This window comes from Atractosteus spatula, chromosome 6 (genome assembly GCF_055471065.1).
Source record: "Atractosteus spatula isolate fAtrSpa1 chromosome 6, fAtrSpa1.hap1, whole genome shotgun sequence".
NCBI classification, from domain to species: domain Eukaryota; kingdom Metazoa; phylum Chordata; class Actinopteri; order Semionotiformes; family Lepisosteidae; genus Atractosteus; species Atractosteus spatula.
The window spans coordinates 32,736,470-32,757,380 of record NC_142711.1 but is presented as its reverse complement, the minus strand read 5'-3'; the positions used below and the strand labels follow the sequence as shown (position 1 = coordinate 32,757,380).

At 37.6% G+C, this 20,911-nt stretch overlaps 1 protein-coding gene across 1 annotated transcript in view; it reads left to right on the top strand.

Annotated features, from left to right (window-relative positions):
* obscnb (obscurin, cytoskeletal calmodulin and titin-interacting RhoGEF b) overlaps positions 1–20,911 on the top strand; it is a 170,288-nt gene that overhangs the window by 133,762 nt on the left and 15,615 nt on the right. Inside the window, exons 96-111 of the mRNA XM_088918145.1 lie at positions 1,050–1,092; positions 3,503–4,955; positions 8,558–8,735; positions 11,087–11,216; positions 11,592–11,692; positions 12,986–13,098; positions 13,851–14,019; positions 14,718–14,796; positions 15,372–15,572; positions 16,169–16,229; positions 16,315–16,392; positions 16,591–16,763; positions 17,953–17,979; positions 18,602–18,754; positions 19,110–19,155; positions 20,819–20,896. Coding sequence (XP_088774271.1) covers positions 1,050–1,092; positions 3,503–4,955; positions 8,558–8,735; positions 11,087–11,216; positions 11,592–11,692; positions 12,986–13,098; positions 13,851–14,019; positions 14,718–14,796; positions 15,372–15,572; positions 16,169–16,229; positions 16,315–16,392; positions 16,591–16,763; positions 17,953–17,979; positions 18,602–18,754; positions 19,110–19,155; positions 20,819–20,896 — 3,083 coding nt within the window. The remainder of the gene's footprint in view (positions 1–1,049; positions 1,093–3,502; positions 4,956–8,557; positions 8,736–11,086; positions 11,217–11,591; positions 11,693–12,985; positions 13,099–13,850; positions 14,020–14,717; positions 14,797–15,371; positions 15,573–16,168; positions 16,230–16,314; positions 16,393–16,590; positions 16,764–17,952; positions 17,980–18,601; positions 18,755–19,109; positions 19,156–20,818; positions 20,897–20,911) is intronic.

Sequence of the window (20,911 nt, the reverse complement as noted above, 5' to 3'; positions counted from 1 at the left end):
ATCTCCAAAACCTGCTTTACCCAGATGCCACTGCTAATAAATGCTAAAAATAAAAGTTGAAATGATCTAAATTAAAGATATCTCACTCACATGCATTATAGTAGTACTTATTAAAACTTAACGGCATGATTAATTAGTTTTAATGTAGTCTCTATAGCATTTGATTCTGTTCTTAGTAAATAATGTTTATATCGCACAAATCCTTGTGAAAAATAGAATATTTAAAAATAATTATATAATCCAAAAATAATCCATCTTTTTAAAGTATGCATTAATAGCCTACATAATAAAATACCAATTGATTTAAAATGGTATACATATAATTCATACACTTTCTAATATTTCTTCTACAAATCTGGTAACTTGTTGATGAAAGGGCATTTACTTATCTATGTATCCCAGCAATTACCTGGGATCCTGACTTTCTTAGCCCTACACCGATTTCCTCTTTTCTTGGTTTTCTATTTAAAATACCCATTTTCCAAGCTGTTAGAAAGGACTTCGGCTTCTACACATTCATTGTCCTTTTTATCTATTAAGTACACCTAGTGTATCCTCACATGGTCTCCATTGTTTAACAAGCTCTGTTTCAGATCACATACACCATTTCCACACAGCACCTACATCTTATCTACACACACTGAAACCTTGCACCTTATTTTCACTTCATAAGATAACTTGGTTCGTTTAGGAGGTATGAACTGGGTTTTAGATGACTTTGCAAAATAAAAAAAATGCAGGTTTCGGACAACAGCACATGTTACAAACTGAAATGAAAACGGCTTTTCATTTCATATATGTAGTTGTAAAATTCAGCTTTTTTACCTTTCTATGTTTTTTAGTCATTCATAAATGTAGTTTATACATCTTAGAGTCTCTCTTACATATTATATTACTGTATTATACTGTATATATATTATATTTTGTTTTCTAGAACAATAAATGTGGCATAAGATTAAGCATTATAACTGGGTCTCAATGGCTATTGGACACATTTCAGCTTTTGGCATTTCTCTAATTCCATGCTTTCCATCCTGTTTTCCCTGTAGTCACAGAGCAGGAGACTAAAGTGCCAAAGAAAACCATCATCATGTAAGTGTTGTTATTTTATAATGTTGGCTGATTCATACTGCATGTTATCCATGCTTCTTCACCACTGCATGCCCAGCTAACTGGTGTACTCACAGGTGAAATACTGTAGTAATGTGCAGGGAAATAAAAAGTAATGCAAAAGTGAAAGGAAAAAAACTGCGAAGTGTAGAAAATATCAATCCTGTATTCACACAAAAAATGTTGCATTTTCCAAAACTCTTTCCTCCAGTTGATGGAAAGGAGAAACTAAACAGGATTCTGAAAACATTGATGCCAAGTGTAAAAGAAAAAAGTATCTAAAATTAGATCATTTCAATAAGTATGCTCATTGAAATGAAAACAAAATGTCAGAAATCAAGAGTAAAAGGCAATATTCTGAAATCTTCACTCTTCTGCTATAACAATTTCAAGCGGGTACATCTGAAGATGTTCCTCAAGCTTGGCAATACATTTCAAGCTTTCCATACTTTAGAGCAATGGACATGTGGACATCTAGAACAGAGTAAAACAAACTGCAGCCTTTTTAATCCATTCCATTGCAGAATTGTGTTAGAACAATCAGATTAATTTTTTATTTAATAATTGCCAGCACAGTGATTAGCATTGCTGCCTGGTTAGCAGTGCTGAGGCCCTTGGTTCAATTCCAACCTGCGGTGCTATCTGTGTGGAGTTTGCATGTTCTCACCGTGTTCACAAGTGTCCTCCCACACTCCATAGAACCAGGTTCAATACAGGAGTGAAGGTGCTGGTAATGCTCAAGTACTGCAGTGGGACAAATTGCAAGGGCTGTATGTTGAGTAGTTTGATCTACAAGCCTGGCAGGACTATGTCTAACATTTGCCTTGAAAGAGGATTTGATTTCCTGTGTCTGGTGCACCTCTGCTTTTCCCTTAACATTTCCTGATGGTATTTTGTATGCCTCCTGTGTCAGAAAAGCTTGATCTATCGAATTACAGAACACAGGAGTATTAGTAAACAATTTGATTATTGTGTCCATTAGTATTTTGGTTTCTATGTTGTTTTTTTCCTGAAAAGGACAATTTTGTTTCTTTCAAAACTAATTTCAAATCAACTTTCTCTTTTGTTTTTTCCAGTTCTTGTCATATAGAATGAATTACCATGGAAATAAAAATTATTTGGCATAGATTTTATATACAGTATATATTATTTATAAATTATATTGAGAGATCCTAAAGCTGCTGTGTTCAAGACCAAAATACCATCCTGATATCTACTAATGTTTCAGTGCTTCCTTATAGACATCAAGAGGAAGACATTCCTCAAAGCTTTCACTGCAAACCATTATCACTATTTAATAAAATATATTTTAACTTAATTTTGGACTTCCATGATTGTCCATCATTAAAAATGCTAATAGTTTTCTGTTCATAAAAAACTATAAAGATGAATGGCAGTCAATTGCAAGAAAGATGAGATGATGAAAAGAGGGACTGATAAGCAAGCAAAAGCAATTCATTTCTACCTCAGCTTTTGGTTATTCATTTCAGTGCTGGATGAAGTTTTACTGGCTCACCCAGTACCCTCTTTACTGGCTCACATTGAAACTTAGGTGACAGAGTAGTAGATTAAGTACAGTAAACCTGTACTGACATCATATTTCCAGTGCTGACTTAGTTTGTTATGTGTCAAAGGTGTGTGTTTGATATTTGAGTGCCACAAGCTCTTAATTTTCACGTTGAATTGTAGATTGCACAGTTGCACAACATAGAAAGACATAATCTTGAAATGTGTACATACAGAAACCTTCAGAGAGCTTCTTACATAGTACATCTCATGATCATTCAGACTTAAAAGATATGTTGTTTTTTTGGTCTCTGTAGCATATAGGTAATTACGTTTGTGGAAGTCATGTAATTCTGGTAACATTATTCTTGTTTTACACAAACACAAACGGCTGTACAGTAAAGAGGCTATAAAATGTTGATAAAGCATTTCAGTTGGTTGTGTTCATATATACTTTACCTAATATAATACATTTAAAATTCTGCAACTAAATCTTCATAGCTAACATATTAACCCTCTTTTAAATATGTAAAAATCATCCCATGTAGCACATTAAAGTTTTATTGTCTTACTATCTTGAACCATTTGTGTAAGCTTCAGTAGTGTATCAATCAAGTTATTTTAGCAATGTGTTGTTTAGAAGATACTTCTGTCTTTTTTAAAACACTTATTTTTACTGCACTCCAGTGAAACGTTTACTTGTGTGTTCAAAAAGAGCTTTTTTCCTTGTATGACAACACATGTGGATTGCTGTTCTTTGTGCGAGTTCAACGTGTGGCCAAGGTCACGCAAACTAACATCCAACTTACCTGCTGGCATGTATGGCTGCAGTTTGGATCTCTGAAAATGTCTTTTACTTAAAACTTTCTGCATTATCCATCATCAGAGAAGAAACTATAACCACAGTGGTGAAGACTCCCAGACTGAAACGCCGTATGTCTCCTGGACTGTCTCCCTCACGGGTTCTCCGGTCTGAGGTGTCAACTCCAGAGCCCACCCCAGGCACCAAGCCCAAGAGACCCGCTACCCGGTCCCAACCAGAAATGGCCAAGAAGCCAGTTATCCCTACTCTCGTTGTTACGGAACACGAGGGAGCTTTGGCTAGATCAGCAAAAGGAGAATCCAAGACTGAAGACCAAAAGTCTAAGTGGATTGAGGTAGAGGAGATCATTGAGTACAAAGTGAAGAAATCACCCAAGCTTCCCAGGAAGAGAGGAGCTTCTCCAGGCAAATCTGAGAAAGAGCAAACTGAAACAGTCTTTGCTTTTCCTGGTCCCCAGCCCAAGAGATCTCCCAGAGATGATCCTAATGCCAACAACTCAAACAACAAGCTGGTAGAACAGCAAGACCCCTCTCTCCCGGAGGACAGCCTCCCTGATCTCAATATTCAGCCACTTCCTTGGGAAGATGGACAAGATGGGGCTTCAGCAGACGGAGAAGGGACCACCCCCAGCGCAGTATCTTCCAGGGCTGCTTCACAGCCTCACTGCGATACTTCTGAGGGAAACGGAGATGTCGTCACAACAGGGGTAACGACCAGCATTCAGTTGAAAGATGGTACATCCCCCATGGTAGCCCAGGTTGGACAAACTCTTGTCTTTAGTTTTGAAACACCAGAGTCCGGCCATGATGAGTCATCTCTGGAAATGGCAAAGGGGGATTCTGCGGAAAAAGACCCCTCTGTTGATCAATGTCAGGAGGAGTCGCCAGATGAGGAAACCATCATTGTTGAAGAACCAGAGGAAGGAGATACCTTGGCAAACAGAGACATCAAGGTCTTGACCCAAGATGGGAGAATACTAACGTTGGAAGATCTTGAAGATTATGTCCCAGAAGAAGGAGAAACCTATGGATGCGAGGATATTGATCAGTCATCTGGAGGAGATGCTGATAAGCCCTGTGAGATATCTGTCCTTCAGAGGGAGATCAATGAGCCCACCATTGGAAAACCTGTTCTGCTCAATGTAGGGCGACCCATTGTTTCAAATCCCCAGCCCAGTTTATTCACACGCTTCAAGGAGCATCTTTCCAGTAGCTTTTTCATGTCCGCAAGCCACATGCCTGAAGCCCAGTCCAGTGGGGTGCCAGGGGTGTCAGTGCATGTGACTGGAACATGTACAGACACTGTCACACAGTCAGCAAGGGCTGCTGCTGCTCCAGAGAGCCAACATACATTTGAAGTTAAACCTTCATACTGTATGGAGGTTCAGCGAGGCCGAGACAATGGGCAGCAGAGCTTCAAAACAGAAGTTTCTGCACGAACCTTCAGCTACCAAACAGTGGGAGAGCCAGTCACTCTTCAGATCAGCAAGAAGGACAAATACCAACACTCAAACCCATGAATCAAAAAGTGTCATTGTAAACGAGTACCATTTGCTTTAAATTGTGTCCAGGAAAACTATAATGTCAATGAGAAAGTGACCTAAAAAAGCCCTTTTAGTCTTAAATGGGAACATTTCTGAAAATTCTTCTTAAATGTAAACCTATATAGGTATGGCATTTATGAAAATGGCAGATCATTCCATATTGATGCACTGAAGATAAGATATAAACATTGACAGGCTCTCCTGCTTTTTCAAATGCAAGATTCAGGAGCAAGAGTCTGATGTCTATTTTTGAAAAACACATTATAAGGAAAAGCAGATACTGGAGTTTATGAATCAAGCAATAAGCAATTATCCAAGATGCCATAGCTGTTGGCTGTCTTGAAGGCAATATTTAACCATGAGACTTTATTATGTTGTGTTACTCTAGCTTATTTCCCAAATGTACAACACAATGGGCGAATTGTATTCAGGTGACTTTCAAATGCTAATTTAAACCCTTTGTTTGTTCAGCCAAGCTGTACAGACAATTGTGTCACAGGGATTGAATTTTTGTTGTGTTCTACACCTTGTGTTCTACATCATGTCAGCCACTGGATTCTGGTGATATTTTGTCACACTAAAATCGACTTGTTAAATCTACATGAGTGGCATTTAGAGGGTTAAAAGATACAAATAGGACTCCTTTCAATTCTGAGGGAACTGAGTAGTCAGTCAAGAAAAAAAATGCAAGAGTTTCCTGCATGTTCCTTCAAAGAATGGAAAATCTTGAATTCTATAAGATATTTTCTTAGAAAATATAAGGGCTGTCAGAAGTAAATAAAGCATTGATTCAGTAGATTTGATAAATAAGAATGGTCTTCGGTTTAAATTATTTTATGTGTGTAATTTTGTGTGATTTTTTTTTCTGTAAAGCCCTAATAAAAAAAGAAGATATGCATATGCACATTCATCTGGAGAGCGTTGGAGATTGTTAACTGTAAATAAAAAATATTTGCTTTGAACATGGATTTGAGGCCAAAGGAAATAATGTATTTCACTCCACAAAATAATGTGAAAACAAAATAAAACAATCATGTTCAAACATAAATAACAGCTTGAAGTAGTTAAACCTGTGTGCATACAAGGATTTTATATCTGGATGGGAAATTACCAAGCTGCCGAACTGAATGCAAAATACTACCAACATTAGTTGAAGTGCAGCTTGTTCCTCTTAACACAGTTTAATTGATGCTGATACTGAACACTAATACCTCTGTCATTAGTTTGCTACAGATTCAGATTGAGAACATATTATATTAAACTACATAGTGCTTAATGGCTTTGTATGTGAAACAGCACATATTGGGATGTTAACAATTTGTTAACATTGTGTACTTAACCCGCTTAGGGTAGGTACATGCAAATTGTAAGCATTTTGAGTACTTTTGTTCCTGGTCAAAGTCTTGCTTGGATTTTAAGATTTTTGAATGCTTGTGATGTCTGCGTAATGAAGTCCAAAAGTTTAAGCTAAATAATGTTTTGTTTCAGACATTTCTATTCTACATTTTTTAGTTGTTTGTTTAATGAAAGAGGAAGTACAGTATAAGTGGGATAGGCAGTCTGAGAGATTTCTGTTCTACACATTGCAGTTCCTTCTGTACTGTCATCCTTTTTATAGCAATACCTATTTTAAAGTAGTATATACAGTCCTGTGGAAGAAAAAAAAAACATCAACCACTGTCACCAGTTCTCTGATTCTGTTCGAAACTGTAGCCATACATAAAAACACATACTGATCAGATTCACTGCTGTGATGGCATGCTTTGGACAATACGGATCCATTGTAGTTTGTATCCAATAGACTCAGATGATTAATGCAAGAATGTTTGTGAAGATGTTTGTTTTTATTTGAGTTGTATCCCTATCCAAAAAAACTTAACAGATCAGCTGAAGAAAAAAGTACAACTGTAACTGGCATCCTAGGTGAATGTAACATGTGAAGCCTTAATTATTGACCATGTAGTTTTGTTTGAGGTATTTCAGTTTTCTTTCCATTTCCAAGAGTGTGTCAGATACAGGATTTTAAAAGTAGAAGAAATAAATTTCTTGCATCTGAATGACAGCTTGTGAACCTCTTTTCTTGTTTAACACCATGAATTGAGTCAAGGTGACCAATAAAACAGGTAACAATAATCAGATATTGTCTTTACCATACAAGTGTGTAACATTTGTGTAAAGTCATTGTTAAACATCCAGCTTTATCATTTTGATAGTTGAACAGTATTAGTTTTTTTATGGGAGGCATTTGTAAATTATTGTTAGGAATTCACAGAAGAGGAATACAATCTTCAAAATATGGTTACGGGCAAAATGACGAAGGTAAAAGAAATAATGAAAATATATTGGCAGTGAATTCTGTTGTTTTTCAAACTTTGTAGAAGCACATGGTATTGTTCGGCATAGATTTAGGAGCACCTCTAAATCCGTATTTGGTCTTTCAATGTCCCAGGGATTAAAGACGCATTTCAAGGCAGACAAAACTTTTTTCAAACGTTGTTGCTAGGAAACTACAGGGAGAAACAAATCTGCGTTGTGTGCTATTGGTAAATTATTAAAATCATTATAAAATATATAAGTCATTATAAAAGTAAGCATTGTGGTGTTAGGCAAATGCACTAGCATGTCAATATCTCTTGTTCTTTAAGCTTTGGGAGGACCCTAGTTCAGATACCAATACCATGTTAACATGGCAGTGTATCACAGACGTGAATGCGTGCCACGTTTTCTATGATGTTTGTAAAAAGCTATTCCATACCCTGCCATGGCAGAATTCTTCCATGCTTGGTAGTAACATGGTCTGGTGTTCCTCAGAGGTGTCATTGAAGCTGTGACCACACAAGGAGAATTATGAATTTAAATTTCTGATAAGAACATGGAGTGAATACAACCATTGAAAGCTGACAGTTCTACAGGAAGCGTAATATCACATGATCTCAAATATTAAGAAGTGCCAGACAAGGAACATATCCTTTCCAGTGCCATAAGAAAATAAAAAAAATGACAGAATTAGTCTCCCTGCTTTTTATTGTCAGTGTTTTGTGTGTTGTACATGATTTGTCCTATTTATAAAATACAATGAAAATGATCTCTATGAGAAACAAAACGTGATTTAAAATCCCAATCTTAAGATTTCTGAGATGATATTGTAGCTGTTCCCTTAGTTACCTCTAATAGGTGTTGCTTAATTTCTGTTATCCATATAATATAATTTTCATAGGAAATTCCAGCAACTTATAAATTAAAGGAAATAAAATTTGTGGATATGTGGTTTAGTTCATATGTGTGAAATGCACTCAGATTGTTGTTGGAAGCTTCAGTTTGATATCTACAGTACAATACTATTTAATATAAAAGGAGGAAGCATCTTTTAAACCATATTATAATTAAAATTGTAACACAATGGCCTTAATATATAGCTTAAAAGAAAGAGTTATGTATTATACAGAGCTAGTTCAGTGAAACAGCCAAGTGTCTATCTGGTGAAAATCTCTATGTCTGTAGGAGACTCCAGGCCCTGCTCCATGGTGAAAGATTCCTTGTATGTCTCTCTTGAAAAAGCAAGCGATGGCACACAGGTAGCCCCAGAAATCCCTGCAGCAGATGAGGCCGCAGTAGGTGACTTCCTACAGAGAGAGACTAAGGAGATGCTCCCTTCTGGGGAGGAACAGGCCTTGAGGAGCAGGTACCAAGCCTGTACATCACTGCCAGGACAAGTGGAAAGAGCTTCACATACAGACAGCACCCATGACCAAGGTTGGTATGATCCTGTATTGAATGATGTTAAAGATACCATTTACAGCTAAGAATCATCATTTGGTCCTAGGCTTATAATCAGTGTGTTTTCTACTGCTCTCAAATCTACTGCTCTACTCTCATCTAACTGGATGTACACCCAATAAAACCCCAAACTCATTTCTATCCGATTAAATGCAGAGTCTAATGGAGATACTATGATATATGATAAGTAACAGGGGAGACTAACACTGGCAACATGCAGAAGCAGTATGAGGAAAATGAAAACGCCACACTTTTTGGAGGATAGAGCTTACTCTGAATGGCAGGTCATTGTAGTTTTGGCAATATTGAAATGTGTGAATTATTTTAATTTAAATTCTTGTGAAGCTATACATTTCCAATTCCAAATTAAAAAGCATTTTAATGACATTGCAAGAGTACACTAGTCTTGCCAAAGCAGCGCATCTACCATGTGAAATCTCATCGGTCTTAAAGCTGGCTTAAAGTCAAAGGCAGGAGAAAGGTCATAGATTTAATTGCTTAAAAATCATCTTACCATAACAAGTTTTACATGTGGGTAACAGTAGGAGTTTGGACAGAAGAAAAACAAAGGTTATGCAGAAGGAATTACTTTTGATAGTCACGTATACTAGCCATCCTTTTCCCATTCCCTTAACTTGCTTATAGTTTAATATGCATTCACATCCACCATCCATACATACAGTTCAGTCTGCTACTGTTTCTCTAGAATTTCTCCTCAAGCACAAATTTAGTACTTAATATAATCATAGTGAAGAAAGAAAAAAATGTTTGAGCTCTTTGGCTCAAACACACTCACTTGTGTTCTGTAAGCAATATGAACAAATACTGTTTGTGACCTCACAAACTGCATAAGGAATATATTATGCATATTTTATAACTGTAGGTATGAAGATTTTCAATGAAAGCACAAGGGAACTATATACTGGTGTATGTGCCGTTAACACATCATCTGGAAAATAGAAATAGAACTACAGTAATCTCTTGGGTGGCAGAGCAGGGGTTAGGAGGTGGGGAACAGGTTGGCATAATTTGGTGTTTACTTAAAAAAACAATGTAAGCAGAATGGTGGAGTAGAAAAAAATATCCTGCAGAATATTTGTAGAACAATATTTATATGTAATTTTTATAGTAAATTTACATTTTACAATAGTTCATGAAGGAAGTATTGAAAGCATTCCTAATCTGACTGTGATTTCTTCATAGCAAAGGGTATACAGTAGCTGATCTAATTTTTGCAGCAGAAAGATCCATTGATAGTGAAACCTTTCTTTCTCCATCATCAAACATGGAAACCCACTGACAAATGTGAATATTGTGCTTCATTTTATAAAAGACAGCAAAATATAGAACAGTTTTTCATACAGTATGTCCCACCCTTGGATTTTGTGGATGCAGTCTGTCATTTTGCTTATATGTGTTATATTTGTATCCACCTGTGAAAGGGTTCTTTTTCAGATCAATAACTGCAGTGAGTTAGGGCATTTTACATCTGAGATATTGCTAAGCTTGTAATGTGTAGCAGGATAACATCCCATAAGAAACAAGCTAAGTGCCAAATATTCTATAATATATAAACAATTTGAATTGGAATGATTATACTTACAATACCACACTTAATACTATACTTACAATTGACAATTGTAACATCAGTATTCTCTGATCTCAGATTAACCTAATCCTATTTACAGTACATATGTCATCCAGATTTTCATCCCAAAAGGTCCCAAAGCACTTCACATATAGACATATAGACATATAGCAATAATTCTGCACAACAAGCATTAATACAAAGCAAATCACTGGGGAAGGCAGAAATTGATTTGAAAAGTGAAGAAAGGAAAAATTGAGATGTGCAGAGTTTTAGAGTACAAACTCAGAGTGTAATTTAGCCAGACAAAGCACTCCAACTCTTACCAGCAGTGACATGTGATCTTTAACCCCATGAGGCATCCCATTTCAGTACTGACCAGACCCTGTCTTGCTCATCTGCTGAGATCTGATGAGATCTGTCTCTGAAGGAGTAATCTGCTTTATTTACTGGAAGCAAAATAGTGGCATGTTCTGCACGATCAGCTGTCACTAGAACAAGAGAACTGAAATGGATGTATGATCTTATGGTCACTGTAGGTTAAAAGTGGGAGAACTTGTTCAGATAGGTCATTTTGGAAACTATCCCTTCTGCCTATAAAGAGCCTTTATAAATGCTGTGAAACCTGCTTTTGCCATTGTTGTGGCTCATTGAATCACTAATCACAGGCTTTTCTGTTCCTAAGCAGCTCTTCCTTTATTTGCCCCAGTTGAGGTCAATGTACTTCTTTCGTCCACAGACGTGGGGCTGGATAGCATGTCCAGGATGCCCGTGAAAAGATGGTATGAAATCGAATTTAGCCCAACCACCTTCCACAAGAGGACCTTTATAACACAAGGATTAGAGTCCTTCAGTCCTTACAGCCACAGGTAGATTTCATTTACTCTTCACGGTAAGCCACTCAAAACATACAGTACCACCTTACTGAAGACAAACATAGATCACTCCAGTTAGTGCAGAGCTCTCCTCATACTCGTCAGAAGTGGAAAAAGTGTTCCATTTGACTTTGTGTTTAACTTTGTTTTGTGAATTTAATTAACACTGACATCTCCTATGTAATTAAACAAAGGAGCATTCTGCCCTCCTGTCTTGGTATGACTGTCTGTACACTAAGGTCCGCTAATGATGCATTGTCTTTGTGAGGAACTTTTGCAGCGAACAACCATATGGAATCACTCACTCATATGTAGTCTGTATTGTGTGTTCAGTCTCAGATTTATTTTCATTGTGCTTTCTCACATCAGAACTGAGACCAGAGGCAGAGAGCCCAGTCTTGATGACAAAGAGAATGTAACCTGGGATATAAAGAGAGAGGACTATGTTGAAACCAGAGAGAAGGAGTCAGGTAGAGAAAACAGCTTTCTGTAAAATACTGCTGCCACATCTAGAAAAAGAAACTATGCTTTTAATATAAAGCAATACTTCAAAAACAGCAGTTGAAAGTGGTATGTGATGAAAATTGGATGTTTTTGTACAGAAAACCCTAACAATCTTCAAAGAATTTAGTGACTTATCAGGATATCAAATTAACTGTACTGATGCCTCTCAACACAGCCACAGATAGATTTCATTTACCCTTCACCATTCCAACCCAGAAGCTGTTTAGATACCTGGATAATGTTACACACATTTCCCTTCAATTCATTGTCAGAAATATTTAATAAAAGAGGTGAAGAGAGACATAAAAAGATTTTGTCAATTTTTCCAGACTTAAAACACATACAAGCTACAAACTCATACTGCTATGATATAAGTAATTTTATTTTATTAATGTGTGCATTTCCCCTCCTATCAGTTGTAGGGTTAAACAATGTGTTTAATCTGGAATTTCCTGTACAACAGTATGAGTTCAGTAAGCTGTAGCATGCAAAATTCAAAAGAGGGCCTGGCCCTCCCTAATTTTAACCTGTATGTAAAATTGTAAGAGTGTGATTAAATCTTGAGTCCACTATGCCCTGCAGAGATATTGAGAAAGAACTAGTGAATCATATAGGTATGTAAGGTATTTTATTTGCAGATCTCACAAATAAGAAGTATGTTCTCTTTATTATGGCAAACATTGTAACTATATGTATAGAAATAGAAAAACATAGAGTGTAGATCAATCAATCAGATCATGTAGAAGATCAATCGGCACCAATACTCAGCTACTACATGTGGCATAATTGCTCTGTACTGCTGGGTAGGCCTTCTTTTGTTTCCAATTTAAGGTCTAACAGTGGTATTAATATTCTTAATCCTATAATAGATGGTTTGATGTTTCATTTTAATCACAGGGATTGTTACATTTAGAAACTTTTAATTTAAATAAGTAAGTGATTGAAATTTGGTACAATTTATTTAATGCATCTGAAAATCCTCACCATGAACTAATTCATTTTGGGGTTTAACATGGAGCTTATTGGACACCTCGCAAGAGATGTGGTAGTTGTCCCAGACAATATAGAAAATAGTGTGTAATGTGTAAACATATTTGGACTAGTATGATGTACAATGTAAAACATGCAAGGGGCACAAAACTGCTATTTGTAAGAAAGAAACAAAGTTGTATAGACATACATTAAAGAAACTTTGTACTAATGCAACATGCTGATATTTATAAATACCACATTTGAACCATGGTGTTTATTTTCCTCAGGTCCTCCGTACGTTCAGGAGATTGTAGAAGACCTCCAGGTGCAGAGTGGGGACACAGCCACATTCAGTACTGTAATTGTAGGGCACCCTGCACCAGCTGTCACGTGGTATAAGGTACCTGTAGCTGGTTTATCATTCAAATGAAGGAAAGGATGCATTTTTCCATCTTTTACCAGTAATGTGTTTCAAAGGTTGAGTGGGCAGGGAGAGGTTTTAGACATTCCCTTCCTACTTGCCTTTGGATATAATAGAGAGAGATTCTAATCAGTTTGAGATGCAACATATACAGCATGATAATGAATCCATCCATTTTCTAGCCATTTCATCCAAAATAGAGTCATCCAGGGGATCCAGAGCCTATCCTGACAAGCAACACGGGACAGTATAGCAGGATACACCCAGGATGGGATGCCAGTCCATTGCAGGACACACACAAATGCAGACACACACAAACTCATACCAGGGCCATTTTCCCAGATCTGAATTAACCTACCAGTATGTTTTTGGACAGTGGGAGGAAACCAGAGCTCCCAGAGGGAAACCCACTCCAACAGGGAGAGAACATAAAAAACTCCACACAGACAGCACCCCAGTCTGGAACTGGACCCAGGGCCCAAGTGCAAAAGCAAAGCTAACCACTACGCCAATGTGCTGCTATTATGTCTAACTGATTTTTAGCTTGATATTTTTTGCTCTCATATACATTATTTTGTTCACTAGTTAGAACATTATTTATACTGATAATTTAATTTTGGGAATCTCAGTAGTTAGCCATCTAATTGCCACTCTCAGGGCTGCAGCAGGTCTCTGGCATGGCTCTGTGCCAAGCGGTGTGCTGATTGCTGTTGTCTGTGTTGGGGTCGGAGGACGGGGTGGTGCTGTCCAGCAGCGAGCGGGCTGAGCTCCACCAGCAGGGCTCCCGGTTTTCTCTCACTTTGGTCGACACAAGCAGCCAGGACTGTGGCGTCTACACCTGCGCTGCCAGCAACCCCTGGGGTGAGGTTTCCTGCAAGGCTGAGCTTATTGTCGCAGAAGGTGAGAACTAGCAGGCCTAGTTCGTTGTTTAGGACTGGTTGGACTTCAGCTGCTCTACCCCATATTTTATGATGAATGTTGCACTTTGTTTAAAATAATAAAGAAGAAATGCTGGAGAGTGAAGGACACTTCTACGCACAGATCCCCCTCAACAATTCTGTATTTTCTATATTTTATCATGGATTTTCTGTCTTGTGCAAATGTTGTTTTTTTTTAGTTGGAAATAAATGGTAAAAATGATTGTGTACCACAGTTTCCCAAGGATGCTGTGAAAGCCTGTTAGTTTGACAATTATGTACATCATATCTGAGTGCCAGCTTCCTGTGGCTGGCATGGTAAATCAATCATGAAAATCACTGATAACAGTCCTTAACAGTAACATCCCAGTGTATAGTTTTGGTGATACAATGCATTTACAATAATCATTCAGCTGCTGTGCCAATAAATGCTTGACAATAAGACATGCATAAAAGATACTTGGCCTCAAATATTTCATTATTGTACAAATACAATCCTTGGTTGGTAAACATGAGACAGAAATTCAGATGTGAATGTCAACAGGAGCTGAGCATTTCTAATTATCTGTGTGCATGTGAATCTGTTACCTGTCAACTGGCATTATTACAAAATGAAATCACAAACAAAAATGTTCCAACATTGTATTAAGTATAGTAAGACATATTGTCTATTCCTCCCAGGTTCAGAGCGTAGTAAACCTGAAAGGAAAAAGAGGAGGAAACTGCACTCCTTGTACGAGGTCCATGAGGAGATTGGGAGGTAGCTCTGTATTCACTATTACCTCAACTCCAGGTTCTGTATATGTAAAAGTGGCTCTCTATACTAGTTGCTCTTTCTTGTATATTCTTTTTGTGCAATTAACAGCTGTTTTATTTCTCTTCATTGGTGAAAGATTTTCCAATTAAAAACGTGTTTTACACTTCTGGCTTATTCCGATTTCTGAATATGCATCAGGGAGATCTCTTTTGTTTCAGTACAGCAACGTCATCCTATTACTGAAGTTTGCCCATTTTGTAAGGAAGTCTTTCTTTCAAGGAATTCTTTTTCTAAGAAAATACAGATTACACGTTTTCATCAGTGTGATAATACCAGTAATAGTAATAGTAAAAATAGTAACTAGAAGCTTAAACTGTAAATGATATATAAATATAAAGGTTAATATAAAGGCACATTGTATCTACAGTGTTAAATATATGCACTACATTTGTAGCTGAACTTGTATGTACTGTATCATCCATGGTTGGTAAATGGAGGTCAAAGGTCAAATGTCCATGTACATATCTGCCTCTGAGAGAGCCATCAGTGCTCTGTACTTCTGTCTTCTGTGTCCCCAGGGGCAGCTTTGCCTTTGTGAGGCGGGCGAAATGTAAAGGGAGCGGGGAGAGCTGTGCAGCCAAGTTCATCCCTCTCAGAAGCAGCAACAAGGCCCAGGCCCTTCGGGAGCGATCTGTGCTCTCCCAGCTCAGCCACCCCAGACTCGCCTGTTTGCTGGATTCCTTCTACGCCAGGAGGACACTGGTCTTGCTCACTGAGCTGTATCCTGCTGGCATGTTTTGAGTTTAGCAACACTCGTTTTGCCGTCAAAGCTGGAAACACAGACTAGTCTCTTCAGTGTTAAACTCACGGTGGCTGAAGTCTAAACAGTTGGTAGCTGTGCGAGTTTGTGTTTTCTTTTAAGTACAGTATGTGACAGCTGAGACGTTAAAGAGAAAGAAACTTTTCATTTACCCTTTTTGTATATATTAAGGAAAATGTTTGTCTAATGTCTAATTCTTCTTTGTGTTTATAAAATTAATGTTGGTAGTCACAGACAGCTGAGTCACCTTATTAGGGCTCTTCGACTGGGCTAGTGGTGTGTTCATGTGCCCTAAGGGTGTTCCTTGTAAGAAATTTTGTTTTGTTTCAACTTATTTTAACATGTACTAAAGAACTTGTAACTGGCATTCATTGACAGTGCATTACAAAGCATAAACAGATTTATTGAAATGACACAAAAACAAATTCCTTTATATTATATTTACATGAAGTCTATTTCATGCAGCAGTGGGTTGTCAAGATGGAGACTGATATTCCTAGCAATGTGGGGAAAACTGATGAACCCTCATGTTTCTGCTTTAACAATATCCCCTAGCTGCTCTACTCAGACACTACTAGACCACCTGCTATCAAAGGAATCTGTCCCAGAAAAAGAGGTAAGATCGAAAATGTTTAAATTTCCAATAGATACAGAAATCATATGCAATCAAACATTGTGAGTTATTTTTTTTTCTTTATCAGGTTCAGAATTACATTCACCAAGTCTTGGAAGGCATTGATTATATTCACAACACAAACATTCTCCACTTGGATATAAAGGTGACTTCTATGTTATTTGAGACATCGTGTTTGATATTTCACCATTTGAAGAGTCTAACTTCTGTATATGCCAGATTTTGTTAGAAGAAAAAATTCAGTTTACTTCACTTTAATTTGTTAAATAAACTTTAACTATAACCTTCCTATTCTGTGTTTCATAAATCAGTGTTATTTTCAAACCTGTAATTGTCTCATTAGCCTACCAACATCCTCATGGCGCTGTCAGAAAAGGACAAGATTAAGATCTGCGATTTTGGTTTTGCTCAAGAAATAGACCTGTCTAAACCCCAGTACAGCAGGTTTGGGACCCCTGAGTTTGTGGCCCCTGAAATTGTCTGCCAAGCACCAGTTACCAAGGCAACAGACATTTGGTAAGTTGTGGTTTGTTGTAGATATGCCTAGAATTCCCTTTAGATGTTTTTAAAGATTTATCTTATAGTGTATAGGAGTTCGAAGTTTTTGTTCCAAAGAAAAATATTACTGTCATGGGAGTCGGATTCGACTCCCGTGGAGCGTGTTGTAAAAGACCCTATGTGTGACGGTATAATCCAGAAGTGTCTGGAGAATGACATCAGGGAAGACACAGCGAGGTAAGGTCAGGATGACAGACAGGGAGCAGTGACTGAGGTTATCCAGTGCATGGGGGGTGCGCAGGCGAACGAGTCCAAAGGAATTCCAAAAGGCAGTAAGGTGCAGTCCAAAATCCAGAAACCAGGAGATCCATCGGAGACACAGATGGTTAAAAACGGGAATAGGGAACTGGGACTAGGAACACGAAAGGTTTAAAGCATAAAGGGGCAAGGGGCTCCGAGCCCTGGACTCAGTAGGTCAGGACATCGTGATGTAGCCTGTGCACTACATTCCTAAGCCTGGTGGTAGGCGGGCTTCCGGGCGTCTGTCTTCCAAAGCTGAGCCCAGAGCTACGGAGACATCGGGCTTAATTAAGGGAAAGTGAATGAAAAACAGCTGACACTAATAAAACTAAGAACAGTACGAGAAAGGTAGGACCGTGCCCTAGAGGAGGAATGATGACCGTGGCAATTGCAAAGTGTTATGTACAGTGTGTAACTCCTGAATGTTTACAAATTACTGCTGGTCAAATAATTGTTCTTTCATACAGTATGTTTACCCACTTCATGATTGTTTTCATTCCTATTGTTGTTTATATTTGCAAATGGTTTACAATTATTTTGCTAATTAGACAATTTTGTTGTTCTACCATTAAAAGATGGACTTATTTCCTTTCGTTTCACTTTTCAAATCACATTTAAAATATTAATTTTAATAACAGTACTGATGATTTCATTTTTGAGTCCCAGAGGTGAGATAAATTGTGTCTAAGGAAACATTTTCCGGTGTAATTTGCCTTCAGACGTTTTATACATAAATCAAACTGACTGAAAATGACTAATTTAATTCCTAAAATGTAACAGACAATGTTGAAGGGAAAAAATAAAACAAGAATGATTGTCCCATGATATTGACATGCACAGCACATGCTGTTTTCGATGCGGTCAAATCTAAATTAAAATGTTTGTTAATACACTAACTTCTCCACAGGTCTGTTGGTGTCCTGTCTTACTTATGGTGAGTCAATTCATCCTTTGTTTTAAACTCGATATGTTGCATTAGGTCACATGTAAATAAAAAATATATCAGAATCTTGTGGAATCTCGATAAAGATATCATGTTACAATATTGTGGAGAACTTGCACCAAAACTGGTTTTGCAGAGGACAGTGACAGAGAGTAGGCAGGAAGCAAGTCTGCAGCTCCACAAACAGAGGACTTATTGCCTTTTAGTTACAGAGGTGTGCTATTCACCAGGGAGAGATAAAAGGAGAAAAGCTGCAGGTTGAGTGAAAGGGGGAACACAGCTGTCCATAGCTTGCTATGTGGTGCAAAGAGAGTGAATGTTATGGGAGCCCCCTTTCTATAGGGTTCAACAAGGGAGGAGAAGCTGCTACAATAGAGGTCAGGGGTCAACAGCCCAGTTCATAACTCCCAGGGGGCAGTGGAATACTATAATGTTATCTTTATTCACCTGCTCTGTAAATTATATATCCAATCAGGTAATAAATCACCACGGTTCAAAACAAAAAAGCATCAAATGCTGTCATAAGGTATAACAGTTCTGGCTACAGATTAATGCAGGGATAACTGATCCAGACCTTAGAGTGTCAAGTATCAATATTGTTTTGTGTTAACAGTTTGACAGGCAGCTGTCTGTTCTTTGGAGAGAATGACCGTGCTACACTGAAGAACATTCAGGATGGGAGGATTTCCTGGGATGATCTTGATGTCACTTCAAGAAGCCCAGAGGCACAGGACTTCCTCCATAGGGTCCTACAACTGTTTGCTGAGTGCGTGTCTCTAGTATCTGTGTAAATGGCTTTGTTTATGTATTTAATCTCTTAGCTTTCTTACCTCCTAACATGCAATACATATGCTCTGCATATTTCATTTTAAATATTTATATACTGATGCTGTCTTATTGCAGGAGACTTGATTTTAATGATGTTTTGTGTAAAGTTTCTTTAGTGCACATACTCAGGCTTTTCTTTGGTGAGAAATACTATCCTCACTGTTCTGGTGTTGAATGCGTCGCAAATTTAGTGGAATGATTCTGCTCACATGTGTATATGAACTCGTCACAGTTTATCCACCAAACTGCTCTCACTTTGTCATCTCTTGAAATGTTAATGTCATCTGTTTTAGGATGAGACCTACAGCTGCTGAGTGTCTGAGGCATGACTGGTTTCTGGTAAAAGATATTTTCTTATATTTTCTCCCACAGTTAACAAATATATATAAGATGCCATGGCTCTCAAAATATTCACCCCCCCCATACTTTTTCATATTTTACTATGTTACAGTATAGAATCAAAATGTATTTAGTTTGAATTTTTTGCCATTAATCAATACAAAACACCCTATAATCTCAAAGTGAAAACAAAACTCTACATATCCTTCTAAATTATAAATATTGAACAGAAAATAACTGATTGTGTAAGCATTCACCCCTTTGCTATGACACACATACCTGTAAATAGGCCCTTGTACAACCAAATGTCTTTAGAAGTCACATAATTAGTTGAATGGAGTCCACCTGTGTGCAATGAAGGTGTTTCACATGAGTTCAGATTAAATACAACTGTCTCTGGGAGAAACCCGTATCTGATTAGTACAGCTCCCACCAAAAAGTACATCATGAAGTCAAAGAGAAGTTAATAGGGCTAATTGAAAAGCACCAATCAGGGGACATGTATTAAAATACAGTATTTCCAAGGCATTGAATATCCCCAAAAGCACAGTAAAATCCATTATCAAGAAATTGAGAAAATATCATACAACTGTGAATCTGTGCAGAACAGGACATCCTCAGAAACTGAGTATCGAGGGGAAAAAAGGCACTAGACAGTGAGGCCACCAAGAAGCCCATGACAGCTCTTAAAGAATTGTAGTCTTCCACAGCTGAGATGAGCGAAACTCTGCATATGCCAGAAATTGCCCAGATGCTTCACAAATCTGGACTTTCATGGGAAAGTAGCAAAACATAAGCAGGTTGAAAACACTCACATCAGATCTCAACTACAGTTTGCCAGAAGGCATGTGGGAAACTGAGACCAAGTCGAAGTTTCTATTGTCTGAAGAGACAAAAATTGACCTTAATGTTATGCTTATGTTATGTTTGGCGTAAATCATAACACCACACATCATACTGAGAGCACTGTCCTTACCATGAAGCACAGTAGTGGCAAGGTGTTGCTACTGTGAGGTGCTGTACTGATGCTACTGTGTCAGAGCCTGGAAGACTTGTGAACATGGAAGGCAAAATGGATGCAGCAAAGTACAGAGAAATCCTGGAGGAAAACCTGCTGCAGTCTACGCAGAGAGACAATGACCCAAACATACGGCAAATCCCACATTGGAGTGGCTTAATAAAAAAAAATATGTAAATGTTCTGGGGTAGCCAGATTGGAAATAGCAATTTTGGAAAGAAGAATGGACAAAAATTGCAGTGTCCAGATGTGCAAAGCTGGTAGAGAATTATCCAGGAAAACAAATTTCTGTAATTCCTGCCAAAGTTGCCTCTACTAGATATCAACTCAAGAGGGATGAATACTTCGGTTATTTTCTGCTTTATGCAGTAGAGTCTCGATTATCCGACATTCCGTTTTATCCGATATAGCCAATCAAGATGCTATATAATGTACTGTATGCGTGCGCATACATAATATTTTGCCCAATCCCATGCTGTTTGTCTCTCAGTGTGCATACCATATTTAATTATATATTGTATATATGTATTTAATTATATATTTTAAATGTGTTAAAAAACTAAATCTGATACTCATTAAAAACAGTGTCCCCTTAAATATTCTATTGTAAAACAAGAAATGTATTCTTGGTGTGTTTGCTTACAGGGCGATCAGAGTACTCAAGAAGCTGAATTAATCAATACAAAGAAGCTGAAATTCTTTGTCTCAAGGAGTAAGTGGCAGGTAATGTGCAAAATA